Below are 20,967 nucleotides of genomic sequence, written 5' to 3' on the forward strand. Positions count from 1 at the left end.
CGACGGCTCACTCACTCCCCACAGCACGCAGATCTCCATCTAAGATGGCACGTCATCAGCAAGGCCTTCCCAGACAAGCCCCTACGTCAAAGGGCAGCTCCCCCTCCTGCCTCCTGCCCCTACGTTTAGTCCTTCAGAGCACTTAGCCCCACCTAACAGGTTACTCACTCGCTTGTTCTTTGTCTCCTGTTTGAATGTTAACCCCTCAAGAGCAGGGGCTCTGTCCATCTCAGGCAGTGCTGTATCCTCAGGGCCCACAACAGTGCCTGGTACCCAGTGCCTGGTACTGTTCAGTAAATATGTGTTAAGTGGGTGAATTAAATTTCACAGAACCTATTAATGATGTCTGTAGAAAGACTCTATAGAGATCCATTTTCATAAAACTCATACCTTATGAGATATTTAAGAAAGTAAATGACTTTGAGAAAAATTGTGTTTTCAAAAAAATGTCCAAAGCAACAAAAAGCAATCTGATATATAATGTTGGTAGACAATTTAACAGACTCATTAAACTATCAATATAGAATAGGAAGCTTTTCTTAGAAAAACTAACAGGTTTCTTTTTAAGAAATATTTCTTTTTAAGAAATGCTTCTTACCCAAAGTTCTAAAAGGCCCACATTTTCACTTTTCTGATCTTAAATGAAAAAATTTGACCTGCCCTAATTGATCCTGCCTCCTCTTCAACCTGGAAGCTGATTTTTCTGGAGGTGGTGATGCTTAAGTTATAAGTACTGGTTCTAGGAGAGAAAGTGGAAAAATCTTCAGTGCCTGTGCTGCCTTAGTGTCTGCTTCGTTTTCTAAAAAGTTTATCTTGATAATCTTCAATGCTGAGGTAAATTAAAATTTAAACACGCAACCTGATTCAGACTTGTACTATTTTGTGGTATTAGATGAGGTTTCATTTACGAACAATGCTCAGTAAGTACGCTCCATTTTGCTAACCTACAGACATGTGATGTCCCCACAGGATTGTGTGACAGCATTCTGCCTGGGCTTTTTACGTGACCTACTTATAAAATTCCCACACAATTTACAAAAACACAGTCTGAGGAGGGGACTCCCAGTACTTCATTTCTCGCTCCCCTAAAAACATAAAGCACACTAGAAAGACAGGGTGAGATGGACTTTTACCTGTGTGTGTCCGCAGATGTTTCTTTAGCTGAGACACATCCATGAATTTGCGGCGGCAGTGGTTACATTCCGGTAACGAGTGGCCTTGTCGCAACAATAAAAAAAGTGTCAGTGCATATATGCTGTCCCTGCATTTCTTCAGTGATTTGTGTTAAAGCACTTCCCTGAAAAATAATCACTTTAAATATGGTGCTTTAATAACACAACAATTTTTAAATTAAATTTGGTAAGTTAATAGTTTCCTAGGCATCTCGACTCACTGCTTCCCCAACAGAGGTGGGAACCTTCCAGTCTCCCTAAGTGTTATCTCCTTCTTCCCTCAATGCACTGGTGTCACTGTGGCCAACCGATCTCAAATGATGCTCCTAATCCCCCCTCCATTTATTATCAGTTGGCAGGAAAGAAAAAAGGACAATAGGTGGAGTCAGGCTGCAGAAAGCCTGGACTGATGGCTATGGGGTGGTGACACCTCTGTCCAGGCACCACTAACAGCTATTCGACTGGTGCCCTCTTAGTCAACTGGTGCCTTGAACAATACCAATTTTGCAGGGTTTCTGCATGTGGCACCGAAACTGCAATATAAAAATTTAATATAAATCACAAGGTAGCAGAGAGTAACCCAAGGACACCTAATTTAGATTGCTTTTTAAGAACTATTTCCCTAAAAACTCATTTATCTTCTACAACATGAACCTACTGTTTCGGAAACAATTTGTATTTGCGTTTCTCCCCCAGCCAATCCAAATTTTCTCTCACTGTATTGTACCTGTATGAACTCGGTAATGGCTCTTTAGTTGTCTTTTCTGGCTGAAATATTTTCCACACTGATCACATGTAAAAGACTTCTGTCCTGCCAAACAAAACACGCAAAAAACTATAAAGAACTGGAATGCTCACTAATAAGGTAAGTATCACAGTGGGCCCAGATCCCCGTTTTCTACAAATAACACAAGTGACTTGTCTACAAACCCAAATGCCTTCAGAGTCTACCACAGTAACATAAATGTGCAAAAGCAGGTAAGGCAACAGGGAGTGATGGAGACCGGGGCAGAACTGGAGAATTCAAGTTCCCCCCCAAAGGCATCCAAAGTAAAATAATTCTAAACTCTGGTGCTTAAACAAGTCATGACTGCACACTGCACTCGCGGCAGCCAGTTTATAAACCCTAGTTTAAGGCTCAATGCTGCGCGGAACTCTAAGCTACACTCTGACAGATGCACAATTCTGTCTTTCAACGGTATCATGTGGGGAATGATGCGAGGCTGAGAAAAGACCATTTAGATCACAGTAATGCCCACCCCAGGAAGGGGGACCTGGTGGCAGCTGGCTCCCCGGTGCAAGCCCGCTACCTGAGTGCAGGCTCATGTGCTCCAACAGCGAGTGCTTGGTGGTGAGAGCCTTGCTGCACACGGTGCAGGTGTACGGCCGCTCGCCTGTGTGCATCCGGGTGTGGACCTGCAGCGAGTGCTTCTGGGCAAAGCCTTTTCCACACTCATTACATTTGAAAGGTCGCTCCCCTGGAATAAGAGCCCCAGAAACATGATGTAAGCAAGAATCTGCACATCCTTCTGTCCCCTCCCAAATTAAAACAACAGTGAACAGGAGAGACAACATCAGCAATAACATTTTGCAAGATGGAGCTAGACGAGTCCTACACCAGCGGTGAGGAGCGCTGGGATACACACAACCTAATTTAAGACAGAGCCTCCACGAGGTCAGGAATTGGTGGCACCTGTTATCTCTGAAAATAGGGGTGAGGGAGGATAAATGACAGTCCGTTTCAAAGGTAGTTAGGCCCCCCAGGTCCAGTCTCCTATTCCATGTAACCAGGAGACTGACCCTCTCCCCAGCAGGAGATGGAGACTGTTCTCTGAAGAGGGTAAATCGGATGAAGGATCCCTGGACTAGGGGTCTCAGGGTTAGAGGTCTCCTAGCGCAGTGGAGCCACTACCACAGGGAGAGCAAGTCAAAGTTCACATCTGGGATGAGACTCCCCCCAGCCTTCTGCCCCCTCCTGCGCTAGACGTTGGCAGCCAGGCCCACAGTCCCCAGGTGGGAGGTGGAGCATCTTCTCCTGGAATGCAAAGGGCCGGCAGTAAGAGAGCTGAAAATGTGATGCCGGGTATCAGCAAGATGCCTACAGGCCCTGTCTACATCTGCAGAGTTGCCAGTAGCTTTTAGCAAACCATTCTTGCATGTAATTAAACATGATAAAAAAAAAAATCTTTTAGCAAACCATTCTTGCATGTAATTAAACATGATTAAAAAAAAAATCACCAGACAGTCAAGGAAGGTCTTTAGTAGTAGAAATAGACACCAAAACGGATAAGAGAAAAAGCAGCTTGCAGAAAACAGACTGCCCAGAGTGAAGAAAGCATTAAAAATTAACAAATAAGTAAATGTTGTTATTAACAGGCTCACTAAAAACAAACAAAAAAAGAATTTAGAGAACAAAAGAGCTCCTAGAAGTAAAAAAAAATAAGAGTAGAAATAGAAAAACAATAAAAGTTGAAAGATAAAGTGGAAATCTCCCAAAAAGTAGAGCAGAAAGTGATGGAAAATAGGAGACAAAAGATAAGAAAATTAGAGGATGAGTCCAGGAGGTTCAACATCCAAATGGGAGGAGTTCCAGAAAGAGAGAGCAGAGTAAACAGAGGGGAATCATCTATGAAATAATTCATGAAACTTTTCTGGAACTAAAAGGTGGTTTTCCAGACTGTATGGATCTACTGGTAACCACTCAAATGGAAGAAAAGAGACCCATACTAAAGTGATTCAATGCAAAATTGCAGAAACCACTGGGAAAAGGGAAGATGCTACATGCTGTTTTCCTTAATGAATCTTGTAGAACTATTTAACTCCTTAAACTAGCCTCTGTCACAGTTCAACAAATATTTCTCAAGTGTCTACTGTGTTCAAAGGACCAAAATTCAGGGTCTCAGTCTATCTGTACTTAAAATCTCCGGGGAGCTTTTAAAAACACCAACACTCCAGGCAATGAAATCAGAAGCTCTGGGGCTGGGACCCAGGCCCTGGTAGTTTTAGAAGCTCCCTTGGAAACTAAAACAAGCAGCCAGGTTGAGAACCACACTGCTGGATGCTGCCAGGTCATAAGACAGCAGGCTGCTGGATGACAGGTTTTAAGTACCAGACCCTATACTTATGCTTACAATTAGGTTGAGGGGTAGATTACAGGTATATAACTACAGCCTGACCCAAAGCAGAGTGAGTTAGGTATGTTAAGAGAGAGCTCAAAGGAGGAGGGATTTGTGGCTAGGGCTGCACTGTCTGCCTAGCCACCATCTGAATGGTGGCTATTCAAATTAATTAAAATAAAATATTCAGGGGCTTCCCTGGTGGCGCAGTGGTTGAGAGTCCACCTGCCGATGCAGGGGACACGGGTTCGAGCCCTGGTCCGGGAAGATCCCACATGCCGCGGAGCGGCTGGGCCCGTGAGCCATGCCCGCTGAGCCTGCGCGTCCGGAGCCTGTGCTCCGCAACGGGAGAGGCCACAACAGTGAGAGGCCCGCGTACAGCAAAGAATAAATAAATAAAATAAAACAAAATATTCAGCTCTTTAGTCACACTCACCACATGTCAAGTGCTCAAAATATACCAGTGGCTAGTGGCCACCAAAATGGACAGCATAGATATAGAACATTTCCATACTCACAAAAGAGCTATTGGCCAGTACGGGGCTAGAGGGACCAAAAAGGAAAAGGCATTTACAGCTAGGTGGCTGAGTGACAGAGCTGTCCAGACAGATCTGGGCAGAAACACAGCTATGGTCAAGATGAGGAATCTTCAAGAATCATAAAGCATATTAACTTTGGCTACAGCTTGATTCCTGGACATTCAAGCCTTGAACCAACAACTTCAAATAAGTAGAGAGGTTCTGGAATCAGGTTCCTCGGGTTCAATTCCCACCTGTCACTACACGGATGCCCTGGGCAAGTTACCTTCAGCTTTCTAGACTTAGTCTTCGCATCTGCACAGTAGTAACTGTCTCACAGGACTGTTGTGAGAATTCAATGCAATAACATGTATACTTCATGCATGTATAATAACATGTATGCCCATAATAACATGCATGCCCATCACATAGACATTGCACAATAAATGAAAGCTGTTATTATTGTTACTTCTCCAAAACATATTCCAGTAAGCTGTGAAAGAGTAATTACCCGTGTGGCTTCTCTGGTGGATTGCTAAAAAGTGATTATACTTAAACACTTTGCCACAGTCTTTACAACGGGCCTCGGGGCCACCGGGGCGCTTCCTCCTTCCACAGACCCTCTTGGCTGAACCCTGGTCGTCTTCATCCCCAACTAGTTTATAATCTTTCAGTTTGACGGACCTCCGAATCCTCCGCTTGCTGCACCGATTCTGGTTGTCCTGCCCATCCTGGATCTTGGGATCACAGTTCTCATCTTTTTCAGCTGGCATTTCCTCCCCTCTACCTGGCTCACAAGCCGGCTCAGATTCTTCCAATTCTTTTGCTGGAATCTGTTCATTCAGTACACCATCGTCTCCCTCTTTAACCACAAAGTTTTGTCTATTCTGAACTGAATTGTTCACTCTCAGCTGTATTTCTTCCTCTGCAGCCAGTTCTGATTTCCCCTCCTGCAGACTGTTGACTTTTCTTGGTCTTCCCCGTTTCCTCTTTGGATGATCATTTTTCTTATTAGAAATAACAACCACTGGAGCACCAGCTGTGTTCAAAGTCGGTGGCTTTGGGGAGCTATGATTATTTTGAAAGTCTGTGTAAGCCTTTACCAGGTCATAGACTTTTAAGAACTGGGCAGTAGCCAGGATTTGTTCTGTACTTTTCTCACTGGCCTGGAGACAACCCGTGTAGATAAATTCCAGCAGGATACTAAACGTGTCGGCAACCATGCCTTCCAGCATATAAATGGACTGGCCAATCTCCCCCTCTTCAGCAAACATCATTGAGAAGTACTCACTACTGGCAGCAAGTAAGGCTTTGTGGGCCCGGAAATGCACATTCTCTACGATTAAAGTAATGTCACAGAGGAAGCCTTTCTTCCTCTGATCCTCGAAACTGGCCAGGATGGTGTCACTGTGAGTGTCTGAGTGTACAACCAGCTGCCCAGAAGACTCTGATGATGTTTCTGCCATTTTCTTTAGAAGCCCAAGAAGGATTAAACCTGAAATAAGAAAATAATGTTTAAAAAGGAAGAGGCATTCTCTAACAAGATTAATCCCAGCCCAAAGGAACCTACTAGTCACTTCACTTTGTTGGCTAAATTTCATCATTTACCACTTTTAAAAGACTATTTAAAAACTTAGCTTTGGGTTCTCATTCCTATTGTACCATTACCCAGCTGGGTGAACTTCCGACATCCACGTGACCTCTCAGGGTCTGTTTTCTGCTCTGTAAAATGAAGGAATTGGGCTCAACCATCTCTAAAGTCCTTCCCTGCACTAACTTTCCATAGTTGCACAAACAGAAGAATGAAAACTACAGTGTCGTCGATTTTACATATTATTAGTCATTTTGTCTGTTACACAAAAATAGAAAGAGCGAAGAAAAACAAAGTGAATTGGGGTAGCTGCAATGAAGTAATAATAACGTATCCGGCCTCCCTCTGGAAAGGCGGCGCGGACCGCCCAGGCTGGCGCCCGACGGTGCGGGGAGCTGAGGGCGCGCGATTCCCCGGAGCCCGCCGAGCTGGGAGCGGGCCGCGGGGGAGGCCCCTACCTCCGACCCTGGACCTCTTGGGCCGGGCCCGTGAGCTGCCGGCTGGGGAGGGGTCGACACGGCTGCGGTGCCGCGCCACCGACGGATGGCCAGTGGCGGACCTACCTCTCCGGACGCCCAGCAGAGTCCAAATCGCGGGTGGCCCACACGGGGCCTGGCGGGCACACCCACGCCGGGCCCGCCCAGGCCCCCAGCTCCGCCCGGCCAGCCTCTGCCGTCTCCGGGCCGCGCGGCTTCTGCCCCTGCGCCGCCGCCGTCGCCGCAGCCAACACGGAAGCGCCGGCGCCGGGACCCGCCTGCGCGGACGCCGGACCACGTGGCGCGCGGAGGCGCCCGGGGGCGGGGCGGGGTGGAGCAGAGCCTGAGGTCCCCGGAGGCGCCGCCAACGGAGTCCTGGCAGGTCTGGTGTTTGAGGTGAGTGAGGGGCAGAGGGCAGTAGCGGCGTTGTCCTCTGCAGTTATGGAAGTTTTATATCCTGTTAGTGGCTCACTGACACCTTAATCAATTTAGTCTTTTCTCCTTTCTGGACGCTGAAGCCGGCTTTCAGGTCTCTAATGTGTGCCGAATGAATGAAAGCGCCTTTACATTCACCGTCATCGTCGTCATCATCAGCATCAGCATCAAAACCATCGTCCAATGCCTGAGTCCTTCAAGGGCCTGAAGAGAGAGCTGCAGTCAAACAGATCTGGGTACTGAGTGATCTTGATCAAGTTACTTATACTGTCAACCTTGTTTACCTTACTTGTGAAATGGAGAAGTTGACACCAGTGCCAACACTGGGTGGCTGCGGGGTAAACAAGATTAAGTATGAAATGGGCTTAATTGTTTAATTCATGTCTACTATCATTAAAATGATCATTATTTTCAGACTTTCAGCATCTTTCTTCAGTAGACTGTTAAGGGTTTCTAACTAGCCTAAGTTGCAGTGTTGTTCCCTCCAATACACAGGAATACAGGAGATCTTTCCAAATGCAGATCACATCCAGAGACTGAAGTCACTGCCCTGCTTAGGATCCATTTCTGGGCTCCTTTTTCTGTTTCATTGATTTATTCATCTATTCTTTCCCCAAGACAATTACAGTAGCTTATACTCTTGTAGTCAGGTAGTGTTAGTCTTCTGACTTTGGGCTTCTCCTTCAATATTGTGCTGGCTATTCTGTGTTTTTTGCCTCTCCAAATAAACTTTAGAATCAATTTGTAGATATCCACAAGACAACTTACTGAGATTGTGATTGGGATTGCATTGAACATATAGATCAAGTTGGGAAGAACTAACATCTTGACGATATTGAATCTTCCTACTCAGAACATGGAATATCTCTCCATTTCTTTAGTTCTTTGATTTCATTCATCAGAGTTTTGTAGTTTTATTCATATAGATATTTTACATATTTTGTTAGATTTATACCTTAGTACTTATTTTATTTGGGTGCTAATATAAATGGTATTGTGTTTTTAATTTCAACTTCTACTTGTTCATTGCCAATATATATGAAAACAGTTGATTTTTGTATATTAACCTAATATCCTGCCATCATGCTGTAATCACCTATTAATTCCAGGAGGTTTTGTTGTTGTTGTTGATTCTTTTGGATTTTCTATATAGTCATTGTCATCTATGAATTAAAAAAAAATTCCGGGCTTCCCTGGTGGCACAGTGGTTGAGAGTCCGCCTGCCAATGCAGGGGACACGGGTTCGTGCCCCAGTCTGGGAGGATCTCACATACCGTGGAGCGGCTGGGCCCGTGAGCCATGGCCGCTGAGCCTGTGCGTCCGGAGCCTGTGCTCCACAACGGGAGAGGCCACAACAGTGAGAGGCCCGCGTACCACAGAAAAGAAAAAAAAAATTCCTCCTCCCCAATCAGTATACATTTTATCTTCTTTTCTTGTCTTACTGCATTAGCTAGGACTTCCAGTGTGATATTGAAAAAGAGTAGTGAAAGGGTACAACCTTGCCTTATTTCTGATCTTAGTGGGAAATCTAGTTTCTCATAATTAGGTATGATGTAAGCTGTGGATTTTTGTAAATGTTGTTTATCAAGTAAGGAAATTCTCTAGTGCTATTTCACCAAGAATTTTTATCATGAACGGGTGTTGGATTTTGTCAAATTCTTTTTCTGCATCTATTAATATGATCATGTGATTTTTCCTCTTCAACCTGTTAATATGATGGTCTACATTAATTGATATTTGAATGTTGAACTAGTCTTGCATATCTGGGATAAATTCCACTTGGTTGTGACGTATAATTCTTTTTATGCTTGTTGGATTCAATTTGCTGATATTGTTGTTGAGGATTTTTGCATCTATGTTCATGAGAGATATTGGTCCATAGTTTTCTTGTAATGTCTTTGTCAGGTTTTGGTATTAGGGTAACGTTGGCCTCATGGAATGAACTAGGAAGTATTCCCTCTGCTTCTGTCTTCTGAAAGAGACTATATAGAGAACTGACATAGTTTCTTCTTTAAATGTCTGGTGGAAATCACCAGTGAACCCATCTGAGCCTGATGCTTTCTATTTTGGAAGGTTATTATTTATTGATTAAGTTTCATTATCAATATAGGCCTATTCAGATTGTCTATTTCTATTTCGTATACCATAAAATTATCATAAGGAACAAGGGAAAAATAAAAACAATTTTGGAGGGAAAGTCCCTGGTGGTCCAGTGGCTAGGACTTGGTGCTTTCACTTTCGAGGGCCCAGGTTCAATCCCTGGTTGGGAAACTAAGATCCCACAAGCCATGCAATGCAGCCAAAAAAAAGTTCGTTTCTTTGGACAAACAAAAACTGAAATCACTGACTGTCAACAAACCCTACTCTAGGAAGGAAAATAATGCTAGGAGGAAAGTCTGAGTTGTAAGATGGAATGGTGAGAGACGAAAAATGAAAAATCTAAACAAACACTGATTATGAAAAGAAAATGCCTAATTTGGATAGCAAACAAGTAGACTAGATCTAAAATACTGAATAAAAATATCATTTAAGATGGGAGCTGGTGATTGGTATTAAGTGTTTTAAGGATAGAGGTATTGATTGCCTTTAGAGTAAGTATTCATGTTAAGAATAGTGGTAACCACTCAATGGATATAAATAGAATGCAGGCACTTCAAAACCCTTAGAGGAGAAAACGGAATTAAAAAGTCCTTAGTCAATACAAAAGAAGGAAGGAACAGATAAAAAAAGAATTGGAGAATATGTTGAAAAGTTAGGCAGGGCCCTTACAAGGCCTTTTATGCTGTATTAGTCAGAGTTATCCAGAGAAACAGAACCAATAGGATATATAGAGATTTAGATTTATTATAAGAAATTACCTCATATGATTATGGAGGCTGGGAAGTCTTAAATCTGCAGTATAGGCCAGCAGGCTCAAGACCCAGAAGAGCTGATGGTGTAGATGAAGTCTGAAGGCATGTTGCTAGAAGATTCTCTTTTGCTTTGGGAGGCTGGTATTTTTGTTCTATGCACATCTTCAATTGATTAGATAAGACCCACTGACATTATGGAGGGCAATCTGCTTACTCAGAGGTCATTGGTTTACATTTTAATCTCATCCAAAACACCCTCCAAATTGACACATAAAATTAATATACACCAAGAGTAAGGAATTTTGATTTTATTTTAACTGAGATAGGGGGCCATTGGAGGATTCTAAAACAGGACTGATGAACCTGATTTATGTATTTTAAGAGTATCCAGGTACTAGATGAAAAGTAGATCCTAGAGGGACATGAGTAGAGGTATAGAGACTAGGTGAAATCAGTGCAAAACATGAGAAAAGTCCAGACTCATGGTATATTTTGGAGGTAGTTCTCTTTGACAGGGCTTGTTGAGAGAGTGGATGTGGGAGTGAGGGAAAGAATGTGATCAAGGTTAATCGCTAGGTATGAGGCCAAATCAACTGAGTATACAGTATTACCATTAACTGATCTGGTGGAAAACTGGAGGAAGAGAAGTTGGGTGGATAACAAGTATGGGGTGGACATATTGAATTTGAGATGTCAACTAGATAACCAAGTAAAGATACACAGTAGGCAATTATAGATAAGAGTCTGGAGTTCAGAGGTGAGAAAAGAATTTGAGATATTAATATTTGAGTTATCGGGGTATAGACTATAAATTGTTGTAAGTAAAATCACTTATAGATAAAGAGGGGTTTTTTCTCTTTCTCCACCAAATCCATTGTCCACCCTTGTCTCCATCTTTGGCCCTGGGAGGTTGCAAGGACTTCATCAGCAGAGCCCAGCACATACTGGCTTCTGGGTGGATTGAGTCAATGGAGAACTTGACGGGAGTTTGAGGGAAGGAGAGGGCCATGATCAGCTGGCAACTGAAGGTTGGTGAAAGCCCTTTGCCATTACAAAGGGCATCAGAAAACATCTTTGTAGGCTATGATAGTTGACTGGTAACTGTAGCTGGAAGAAACTATAGTCCAAGGCTCATTATGACTGAAAGGGATTTGAAGGGAACAGAAAGGCAACTGACAATGTCCAATGCCAATGGGGCATTTTCTAGGGACTATAGAGCACTTTATAGGGATTTTATAGCACTAATTCAGTAGCGCTCCAGTTTCTAGCCTCCATATCTCCTGCAGTACACAGGGGTGGTGTGTATCTGTTTATATTTTTATCTCTTACCCTAGTCTGGGAGAGTTCCTTGTAAATATGCACATGCCTGTATAGGCTAAGCAGTTTTCAACATGCCTGGCTCACAGGTTTGTAATGACTTTCACCTCCTGGTTAGAATATCAATTTTGAAAGGTCCATTTAATTTAGATATTACCCTTCTAAGTATTATTCCCAGAACCACCCATAATTAAGGGACCTCAGGCTTTGCAGATATACCTCTACTCAGGCCTTCATTTGTAAAAGCAAAACAAAAAGACCAAAAAAGATAAAACAAAAAAAATCACCCACAGTGAGACTGAGGCATACATATATAAAATATATCTCTCATTGTTTTCCCTGTTCTTGAACTCCTTCTCCTTCACCAATGAATTTATGAAAACTTTTAATAAATGCACTGAGAATAAAATGAAATATATAATAAAACTGAAAATGTTTTTGAAAAACCATAGTATTTATTACTTTGAGTTTTGAAGAATTTAAAACCACGGCTCACAACATATCCTGAAATGAATTCTTGGCGGCTTAAAGAATTAAATATAAACACACACACACACACACACACACACACACACACACACACACACGAAGAAAACAAAATAGAATATTTATTCAATCTCTGAAGATGGAAGAACTTCCAGAGCTTAGAAAAGTATTCAATATCATAAAGGAGGATGAACAGCTCTTACTTTGATACCTAAAAAATAGGACTTATTTACTGTGTATATTACATAAAGAATTCATGCAAAACAATTTAAAAATACCCAGTGAGTAAGAGCAAAGGGCATGAAAAAATAATTCACAAAAGAAGAAATGCAACTGATGACCAACATATGTAATAATGTTCAATATCACTATTAATTCAAGTTAAAGTAACAAGGTTCTGCTTTCCGCCCATTTATTCTTATGGGTCTCAATTCCTGTTACTAAGCTGCCTTCCAAATAGCAATTCACAGTGTTCCCAGGAGTGCCCAAGAGCACCACTTTCATCACTACCATTTAGTATCATCATCTTAGTTTTTTAAAATTCATATCCTTTCATCTTGTACTTTTGTTTCCCAGAATTTATATCAGGCTAATAATCCCAAATATGGTGAAGAAAGTTTCATTACAGCATTTTAAAATATAGTACAAGAGTACATAGTCTAGCAATAGGAATGGTCAAATATAGTATATCCACTTGATGTATCTGAGTGTTAATTGGAAAGGAAGTGCAAAATCCTTTGCCTACTTTTCCATATTTCACTGACTGTAATTATATTACTTTTTGTCTTAGGGTCTGTCAAATGGGCACTACCTCTCCTTCCTGGGTGAAATTATGTGTTCTTTTAGTTGTAGTAAATATGACATCTAGACAAGCTATGTAAGAGGCACAGGTGGTTGAGCACTCTCCCTGACGCTTGGATGGACATTGCCTCAGCCTCTTCCTGAAGTGGTCGGGTGGCAGCCTTGAGCATGGGGGTAATGAGCCCCAGTGAGCACCGAGGGCTGGCCACTCACCCTCTTACTGCTTCACTCAGGGAAGACATTCAGGGTCCCTGGACACCCAGTCAGAATATTCTTTCATCGTACTCAGGACACCAGTTGATGGATTATTTATAATAATATGCAAGCATAATTTATAAACAAAAGATTTTAATAACAGGTTTCTAAATGATGCGTGTTCTCCTTTCTCATTGGAGAAATGTCATTCTCCCTTCCTAGGGACACAGACCTCTTGACCTAACTTGCTAAAGAAAACACAACTTGCAACCATCACAGGTGGAGTGGGAATGCATGTAGGGGGTGGGGCTAGGGAGTCTTGGGTTCAACAGAAAAAATTTTCCTGTGTCTTCTGTAATATTTTTATATTCTAAAGTACACGCACATGCACACGCACACGCACATGCCTGCACGAGTGCCCAAAGGGCTCTGGCCAATGAAATGCCCCAGGAATACTGACACGGTTACGGTGGTTTCCGAGATGGACTTACAGTGTAGGAGGTGGTAAAAGAAGAGCAAAGCTCTGGAGTTAGTCTGATCAGGGTCTGAATCTGGATTCTACTACTTATGTGATCTTGGGTAAGAAACTCTTCTCGTGTGTATTAATACAATGTGTGAGAATTTAATGAGGTACTGTATGTAAAGCCAGTAGCACACAGCAAACAGCCTGGAATGGTAGCCTTGTCTGTGGTTATTCTAAATAGAGTCCTACGTGTAATGAACTGTAATTTGCATGCGAGTGTTAGGGACCTGGAATGTAGAGCTATAAGCTGCTCTGGAAATTTGATTCCCCACTCCCTACCCAATGCTCCTACCTGCTACACTCTGTTAAATAGATTTACTTGAAGGAAGACACTCTGTGGAGACAGGGATGAAAAGAGAGAATCACATGGCATTTGGTCCCTTGCTCAGCTCAGGGATTAAGTTTCTCCCTCCTTAGGAGAGAGGGAGCATTCATCCCACTTCTGTGCAGAACTCAGCAGCTCCAGAACAATGATGGATGAGCTGTGAGATTTCTCACTCCCTTGGGTTTGTACAGTTCTCAGAGTGAAGCCATATTATAGAACAAGATCCCCAGAAGATGGCAGATATCCAGTGGGTGTGGACTTGCTCTGGAGCCTATGAGATACTCCCTACCTCTCAAGAGATTCCTGGGGGTACTTTGCATGACTACTGCCCTTCATAAAGGTGGGGGAGCTGAAGCAATAAAGTTTGGGTTTAATTGCTAAAGGAAACTTCGTATACCCATAGAAGAAAACACAATGGCTGAGGAGGCCTGTGGACACGTTAAGAACACTGTGGGAAGATGGTAAATTAGCAGTACTAAGAACTGTGAAGAGAAGAGTGAGTGGTGCCTTACGTTGCTGGTAAAACTTGGCAGCTACTGACAGCTCCCAGTCTCCTGAAAAAATAATGATTCATCTATGGGTATATCAGTAACTCTTCAAAGACCTTTGGGGTTTATCCTAACTTTGACAATAGGTTTCTAGTTTTTGTTTAAAACTTGTTTTATTATTAAATATATCATATAAAATATATATAAAACAGGCTTCTAGTTTTTAATTAATGTTGTTGAAATTGTAGGTATCAAAGACAACATGAATGAATCTGAAGGGCATTATGCTAAGTGAAATAAGCCAGACAGAGAAAGACAAATACTGTATGGTATCATTTATATGTGGAATCTAAAAAAAAAAAAAGGTCAGACTCATATAAGCAGAAAGTGGAAGAGTGGTTGCTAAGGGTTGGGGGGAGGGGAGAAATAGGAGGTATTGATCAAAGGGTACAAACTTTCAGGTATAAGATGAATAAATTCTGAGGATCTAATGTACAGCATGGTAACTATAGTTAATAATATTGTCATGATACTTGAAATTTGCTAACAGTGATTCTTAAGCATTCTTACTACACAGACACACACACAAAGTAACAATGTGAGGTGACAGATGCGTTAATTAACTTGATTGTGGTAAATATTTCACAAGGTATACCTATATCAAAATCATCACGTGGTAAAGTTTAAATATGTATAATTTTATTTGTCAATTACACCTCAATAACGCTGGGAAAAAAGAGCTAAATCATTCATTTTAGAGTTTAAGAAACAAAGGCTCATCGAAACTGAGATTTACCCAAGGTTAAATAGGATAATGGTTGTACCTTTCATTTTTTTTAAAGAGACAATCTTGCTATTTCACATGCTAGATTTCTTATAGTCCTGCTGAAAAACTGATAATCTTATTTTTAAAATCTCACTCAAATTCAATTTAGTAATTTTCCTCTAGCATATACTTCTTGATAATGTCATGTGAAAAGACTCTAGATTTCATCCTTCTCAAATATCCAGGTGATTTCTAACTACAGAATAAGGTATCAAGCATGTTCCCTTGGATACTCGAGAAAAAGAAAAGCAGCAGCCATTTAGTTACCTCAAAATCCATTTATTTTGTTGGGAAAATGATAAAGTGTCTTTAGGTTCATGAAGTTTACCAACAACTCCCTATGTTAAAAGTGTAACCAATATTTATATTTTATTTATATCCATGTTAATTTTGTTTCTTGAAGCTTTCTAACATTTACTGCGTAAATGACTTTACATTTAACAGAGACTGACTTTTCTGCTGAAAATATTAAAAAGGAAAATGAACAGTAGATTCATTAAGTAAAATAAGTTACCTAAATATTCTAAATGGAATTCTAAATGGAATAACTTTTGTTAAAACCTCAAAGTTCAGGCAAAGAGCAATAAACTTTACAATTATATGAAAACTTAGGCTTACAGGAGAGCACTCCTTCCTGGCTGGCAGAGCTCTGAATTCATTTGAAGTCTGGCAGCCGTGTTGTATCACTCAGGAGGGAAAAGTACGTCAGGGAGGGCCAGATTTTCAATCTATTTGCTTTTTATCCCTTTCAGGTTAACTCTTAAGATTCTGGGTGCAGTTACCCAAGCATTCTATCCATTGACTGGGTCTATATTTCTAAGAGAGAGAAAGGTCTGTAATTTATGATCGAAGTCAATGGCTCTAAACTGAGGTTCCTTGTATTTTCTGGTCATCTTGGCACCCAGGTATGTAATGAGTTCACATCTCTCCATAAACTGCTCCATCTTCTTCTTATATTTTTTTCTTGTGTACTCAGAACCTTTGGGATTAAAGGCTGTAGAAAATTTCACAGGACTGTGAATGTTTTTTGTTAGGTTAGTGAATCATTATATTAAAGAGAAGGAGAACTTCGTGCGTGATTGAGTTGCACAGCTATGGCCAAGAAGATATCCAAATCCCAAATAAGATTTGGGGATTATTCTATTTTAGATCGTAATTGTCTCTATTCACCTTCCTATATGGAATGGATTATTGAGTGCTGATTAGGTTACTCGTAGCCCCTGCTTTAAAAACTAGAAACTCAGTTTTGATATTTTTGCTAAAATATTTGCTACCAACACCGCACACACCCCATGCAAGTGACCAACCCAACTCAACAATCCTATTTATTACATTATACTACAATTAATATTAAATTAGTTCTGAGTAGCATATCATTTCTAGCAAAAAAAAAAAAAAAAGACATACCTTTTAGGTGAAATGCTATATAGAGTAGCGCAGATCTCTGTACACTTAAGAAGGGGAATTTGGGCTTTAAGCATGCTGCTGCGTTCATGGCTTTAATTAGAGCAGTTGCGACACCCTGCAGGTAGGGAACGGATTATGTGTAGATTTGAGTTTGTTTTATTTTCTGGTGGCAAATAGATAAAGAGGTTAGTTATTCTTTGCCTCAAATAGCCTCCTGGGGTTGAGGATGGAGCTTACAAAGATAGTTAAATGAGCTCTTAGCCAGCAGGACTAAGAAACACAAAATACATTTGATTAGAAAAAATAAGAACTACAGATTGGCTTAGCGCCGGCTAGGTGATGGACACATGGGTTTCATTACACAGTTCTATTTTTATATGTTTGGCATTTTCCATAACAAAAAGTTAAAAAAGAAAGGAGGGGACACTGGGCTTTGAGTTGTCTTGGCCCATCTCTGCTTCCATTGCTCAGAACTGGCCAGCTTGCCTCCCCCTCTCAGGACCCTGGGCCACCTGACCAGGAATTCCAGAGACCACAGTTATCACTGCAGTTGAGATTCTGGAGCCCCAAGCAGGAAAAGAAGAGAACACCCTTTTCTAGGTGAGTGTCATCTTGCCTTTTGATATTAAACTAGATTGAAAGCTAACCATCTAGGGGAGCTGAAAAAAAGCAAAGTTAGGATTAGGAATTTGTAAGAAAGGTATGAAATTGTGCCCTAGGCAACTGTTTTATAGAAAAAAAAATTTTTTTTAAAAACCCTTTAAAATAGTGGTTGGCTACTGATAAATTTGACTATATTCAGAAAGAGGTATATTTAGAGAAATAAGATGTGATTGAGTAGATAGCTTCATCCAGATTTTGAGCAAAATATGTGTTTGGTGGTTCAGCTGTGGTGACACCTCAACTCAACTCTTTTGAACGGGGGTGAAAAAAACCTCTTAGAGACTGAATTTACACATTTCAAATTAAGAAAAAGTTTTACAGACACTGAAATTCAAAATAAGAAACAAACTACAAGTCAGAGGTAAATAATTATCTTACTCTTTTTTCACTGTAGTGCAGGTATTTGGGAATTAGCTATGGAAACGGGGGCTTTTCTCACATTTTATTTTCATAACCACTCAAAACCAAAATAAGTTAAAAGTGGATTTGCAGGGCTTCCCTGTTGGCGCAGTGGTTGAGAGTCCGCCTGCCGATGCAGGGGACACGGGTTCGTGCCTCGGTCCGGGAAGATCCCACATGCCGCGGAGCGGCTGGGCCCGTGAGCCATGGCCGTTGAGCCTGCGCGTCCGGAGCCTGTGCTCCGCATTGGGAGAGGCCACAACAGTGAGAGGCCCGCGTACCGCAAAAAGAAAAAAAAAAAAAAGTGGATTTGCAGCTTAAAATCAGGAAACTCTGCCTTGAATTTCATTGTTACCAAAATAAAAATTATTGTTAAAGAAGAGATTGCTGTAGTCTTCTAAAATCTATGCATAGAAACTCATGTAAGTGAACCTGTTCGAGATATCCAGGCAAAGGCAGACTAGTGAGATACATCGGTTCCTTTAATGGGGGAAGTTTGTAAGGAAGCTTCTGATCCCAGTATTTCAGTGGCGACCTAAGAACACAAAATCCATTAGACAGATGCCCACAGATGTGCTCATTGTGTGTACACAGGAAGGTGGACACACAAGAGACAGCTGAAAGATAATGTTCACTGCCTGTTTTTCTCCCGTGGAGAAAATGATACAAGTGGGAAGACTGGGGCTCCTAGAAATTCATGACAGCCAGCTTCGCCTGGGTCCCTAGCCCTGCTCAGCTCTCCTCAGTGTTCTTATTTTTCACAGCAACTATATAAAGCTTCCTTTATTGCCCTCACATTTCTAACCCTCCCAGTAACCCCCACATGGGGGCCAGGCTATCCAAGGAGAAGCATCAGAATGAAACTTCCTCAACTGCTCACCACAAGCAGAGCCACACATAGGCTCCTTTCTCCACGCTGGAGCTTACCTCCCAGCTAAGATCAGTCTCCACACATTCTTTGCATCCCTGTTCCACCCTCTCTCCAGAAATCTTAAATAGCAATTTCCCTCTCTCCCCCACCTTCGGCATTTCCTTCTTTATTGGATCCTTCCCAGCCACCTGCATTTTAACATGCTCGTACCTTTCCCATTGAAGAAAAAAGAAAATCCTTTTTTCACTCCTTCACTCCTTGAGTCCTATATCCTTTCCAGCAATTAATGTCTTTTCTCTTTTTACTGTTAAATTTCTTCAAACATTGATCTTCACTAGAGGTCACAAACTACTGCACAAATTCTATCTGCAGATGTGATTTGATCCACATTGTAATTTTTAAAAAACGGAATCAGTCACAAAAGTTTAAAAATCAGATAAATGTAAGAAGAAATTTGGTTTCCAGCTTCTTGTGAAAAACAGAAATGTGTGGCAGTAGGTAAGTAACTGCTACCCCTTCAGCTATGTGTATGTATCTATGCACGTGTGTGTGTGTGTGTGTGTGCACTCACATATGTATCTATCCCAGCATGATGCAGTTAACATAGATATTCAGTAAATGTTTGTGACTTAGTGAATGGTCTCACCTCAGAAATTTCTCAAGTTTTTCTCTACTCTCACAGATATATATACGATCACGATATTCTAAAGCATAGTGAATGCTACCAGGTACTAGGGCTTCGTATCTGAAAGACAAAGGAACAGACAAAAACAACTATGTATTGTATAATTAATATGCAGTACTGTATAAATAAAGTGTCAAAATATTTTATTTTTCTATCTTTACCGCTCAAGGAAGAAATAGAACATTTTCCAGTTAAGCAATAGTGATCTTTTGATCAAAATGTTAAGACTGTTATATGGACCACTTATTCTGAGTAGAGCTATCATCCTGTACTTGCACGAGAGCAAGGACTTGCCTTTGTTTGCCATCCTGATAGGTCACTGGACAGTAGCCCTGGAGCTCGGCACACTTAGGAAACCGGCTCTTCAGCTCCGACAGTGTCAGCTTTTTGGGCATCATGTCGGCAGACGGGAGAGGATGAGGTGCTAATGGAGGCACGTATAATTCGGGGTTCTCCAAAAATCTCTATAAGAAAAGATTACAGCAACGTGACCGCTTGAGACAGGAATACTATGCCAATGAGAATCCACTGAGGCTCTCTTGCTACTGTCCCCATTTTCAGTAGCAATGTTCGTCCTTCAAACCATCTGAGAGCTGCTTTCTGAACTACTATAGCTCCTTCCATGACTGCAAGTGCCTTATAGTAATACTTGCAAGTGATTTCATGTAAGGTCTCTCCTACTTTCACTCACTCACTCACTCACTCACTCATCTACTTATACAGAAAACATTTGTTGAGCTCTTACTATGTCCCAGGCACTGGAGTGCATAGTCTTCCTGTCCTACAGTATAACTAACTAGGTGGGTGTCCTTTGGCAGGTGAATTAGCTTCTCCAGCTTCAGTTATCACTCTAAAATGAAGGAAGCAGACCAGGTACATGACCTCTAATGTCATTTCCAGTTTTAAAATTCTGTGATTATCATTTAAATAAGCAGGAAGAAATAAATGTCTTTTTCTTAAAGTGATAAAAAATTCAAATTCTTCAGAGGAAAATAAAATGTTCAGAGGCACCTGATTAGTTTTCAACTACAACCTTTTTATATCACCAAATTATGGTCATCGTAATATCAGAACAAGTCTGTATTCTGTTGCATTAAATAGCAATATATGGTACACAGGAAATTAAAGTGATAGAAAAAAGTTGAAAGCACAGGAGACATACGTCGGTCTTACTTCATTTCTACTGACTCTGACTTCCCTTCTGCACCCTTTGAATGGAATCCCCAGCCAGATGCTCAGCATCCCCTTCACGGGCGGGCTCACCCTTGGGTCTCCTTACCTGTTAAGCTGACCCAGGTGGAGGGTCCATCACTGACCCTGAACTTCTGCTTTGTGCCAAAATATGTCTTGGGATGCAGTCTTAGGACTGGACTCTGAGTTGCCTCATTGAATCCAGGGTCACAGTTTCCAAAATTGGGTCTCCTGGTCCCCAATTCCTGGGTGTTCCCAGCTGTGCCCACCCCTTCCTGTTTGGTGAATTCTGAGACCGGTATTTTATTTCCCTGGTAAATATTTGGAGTTAGGAACAAACTTACATTCAATTTCTCCTGAGAACTCATTTTATAATAGTGCCCTCTGAACTCTGCTGCAAATTCCAAGGAATCAGTTAAAGAGCAATCAACTAATTCATGTGATTCTGCCAGGCTGACAGGGCAGAACTGTCCAAATTCGCCCAGGCGAGAAATCAGTTCTTCAGGTGAGATACATAACTTGTCAATGCAGGCGGCTTTTCCTGTTATTAACAGATTAACTATTATTTTTTTTTCAGAGAAAACACAATCATTTTCAAAATGAAAATAATTTCAATTATGCTAGTACTAT

At 41.4% G+C, this 20,967-nt stretch overlaps 3 protein-coding genes across 6 annotated transcripts in view; 1 reads left to right on the forward strand and 2 right to left on the reverse strand.

Moving 5' to 3' along the window:
* ZBTB24 (zinc finger and BTB domain containing 24) overlaps nt 1-7,251 on the reverse strand; it is a 16,180-nt gene extending 8,929 nt beyond the window's left edge. The window contains exons 1-5 of one of the 4 annotated variants that reach the window (XM_024755227.1): nt 6,961-7,250; nt 5,318-6,301; nt 2,483-2,650; nt 1,900-1,983; nt 1,134-1,217 (exon numbers count right to left, since the gene is read on the reverse strand). In XM_024755227.1, the coding sequence (XP_024610995.1) occupies nt 1,134-1,217; nt 1,900-1,983; nt 2,483-2,650; nt 5,318-6,272 (1,291 nt within the window). In that variant the 5' untranslated portion in view covers nt 6,273-6,301; nt 6,961-7,250. Of the gene's footprint in view, nt 1-1,133; nt 1,298-1,899; nt 1,984-2,482; nt 2,651-5,317; nt 6,302-6,960 lie in introns of those variants that run through there. The other 3 variants (XR_003004561.1, XR_003004562.1, XM_024755233.1) reach the window with 3 other exon arrangements.
* Nucleotides 6,941-7,715, forward strand: LOC112406571 (proline-rich protein 2-like). The gene is made up of 2 exons (XM_024755463.1): nt 6,941-7,269; nt 7,366-7,715. The coding sequence occupies exons 1-2, from the start codon at nt 6,941-6,943 to the stop codon at nt 7,514-7,516; spliced, it is 480 nt and encodes a 159-aa protein (XP_024611231.1). The 3' UTR covers nt 7,517-7,715.
* A 7,673-nt stretch (nt 7,716-15,388) lies between these two features.
* The window catches only part of AK9 (adenylate kinase 9), a 116,062-nt gene continuing 110,483 nt past the window's right edge, over nt 15,389-20,967 (reverse strand). Inside the window, exons 36-41 of the mRNA XM_024755840.1 lie at nt 20,682-20,878; nt 19,441-19,610; nt 19,108-19,206; nt 18,023-18,125; nt 16,529-16,643; nt 15,389-16,115 (exon numbers count right to left, since the gene is read on the reverse strand). Of these exons, the coding sequence (XP_024611608.1) occupies nt 15,913-16,115; nt 16,529-16,643; nt 18,023-18,125; nt 19,108-19,206; nt 19,441-19,610; nt 20,682-20,878 (887 nt within the window). The 3' untranslated portion in view covers nt 15,389-15,912. The remainder of the gene's footprint in view (nt 16,116-16,528; nt 16,644-18,022; nt 18,126-19,107; nt 19,207-19,440; nt 19,611-20,681; nt 20,879-20,967) is intronic.

This window comes from Neophocaena asiaeorientalis, unplaced genomic scaffold, assembly GCF_003031525.2.
Source record: "Neophocaena asiaeorientalis asiaeorientalis breed wild unplaced genomic scaffold, Neophocaena_asiaeorientalis_V1.1 scaffold105, whole genome shotgun sequence".
Classification (NCBI taxonomy): Eukaryota; Metazoa; Chordata; class Mammalia; order Artiodactyla; family Phocoenidae; genus Neophocaena; species Neophocaena asiaeorientalis.

What these genes read in the sequence shown, in the direction of transcription:
- LOC112406571 (XM_024755463.1), top strand. Translation starts at nt 6,941, where the DNA reads ATGGCCAGTGGCGGACCTACCTCTCCGGACGCCCAGCAGAGTCCAAAT. An exon ending in TGGCAGGTCTGGTGTTTGAG is followed by an intron (nt 7,270 to 7,365) that starts GTGAGTGAGGGG and finishes TAATCAATTTAG; the next exon opens with TCTTTTCTCCTTTCTGGACG.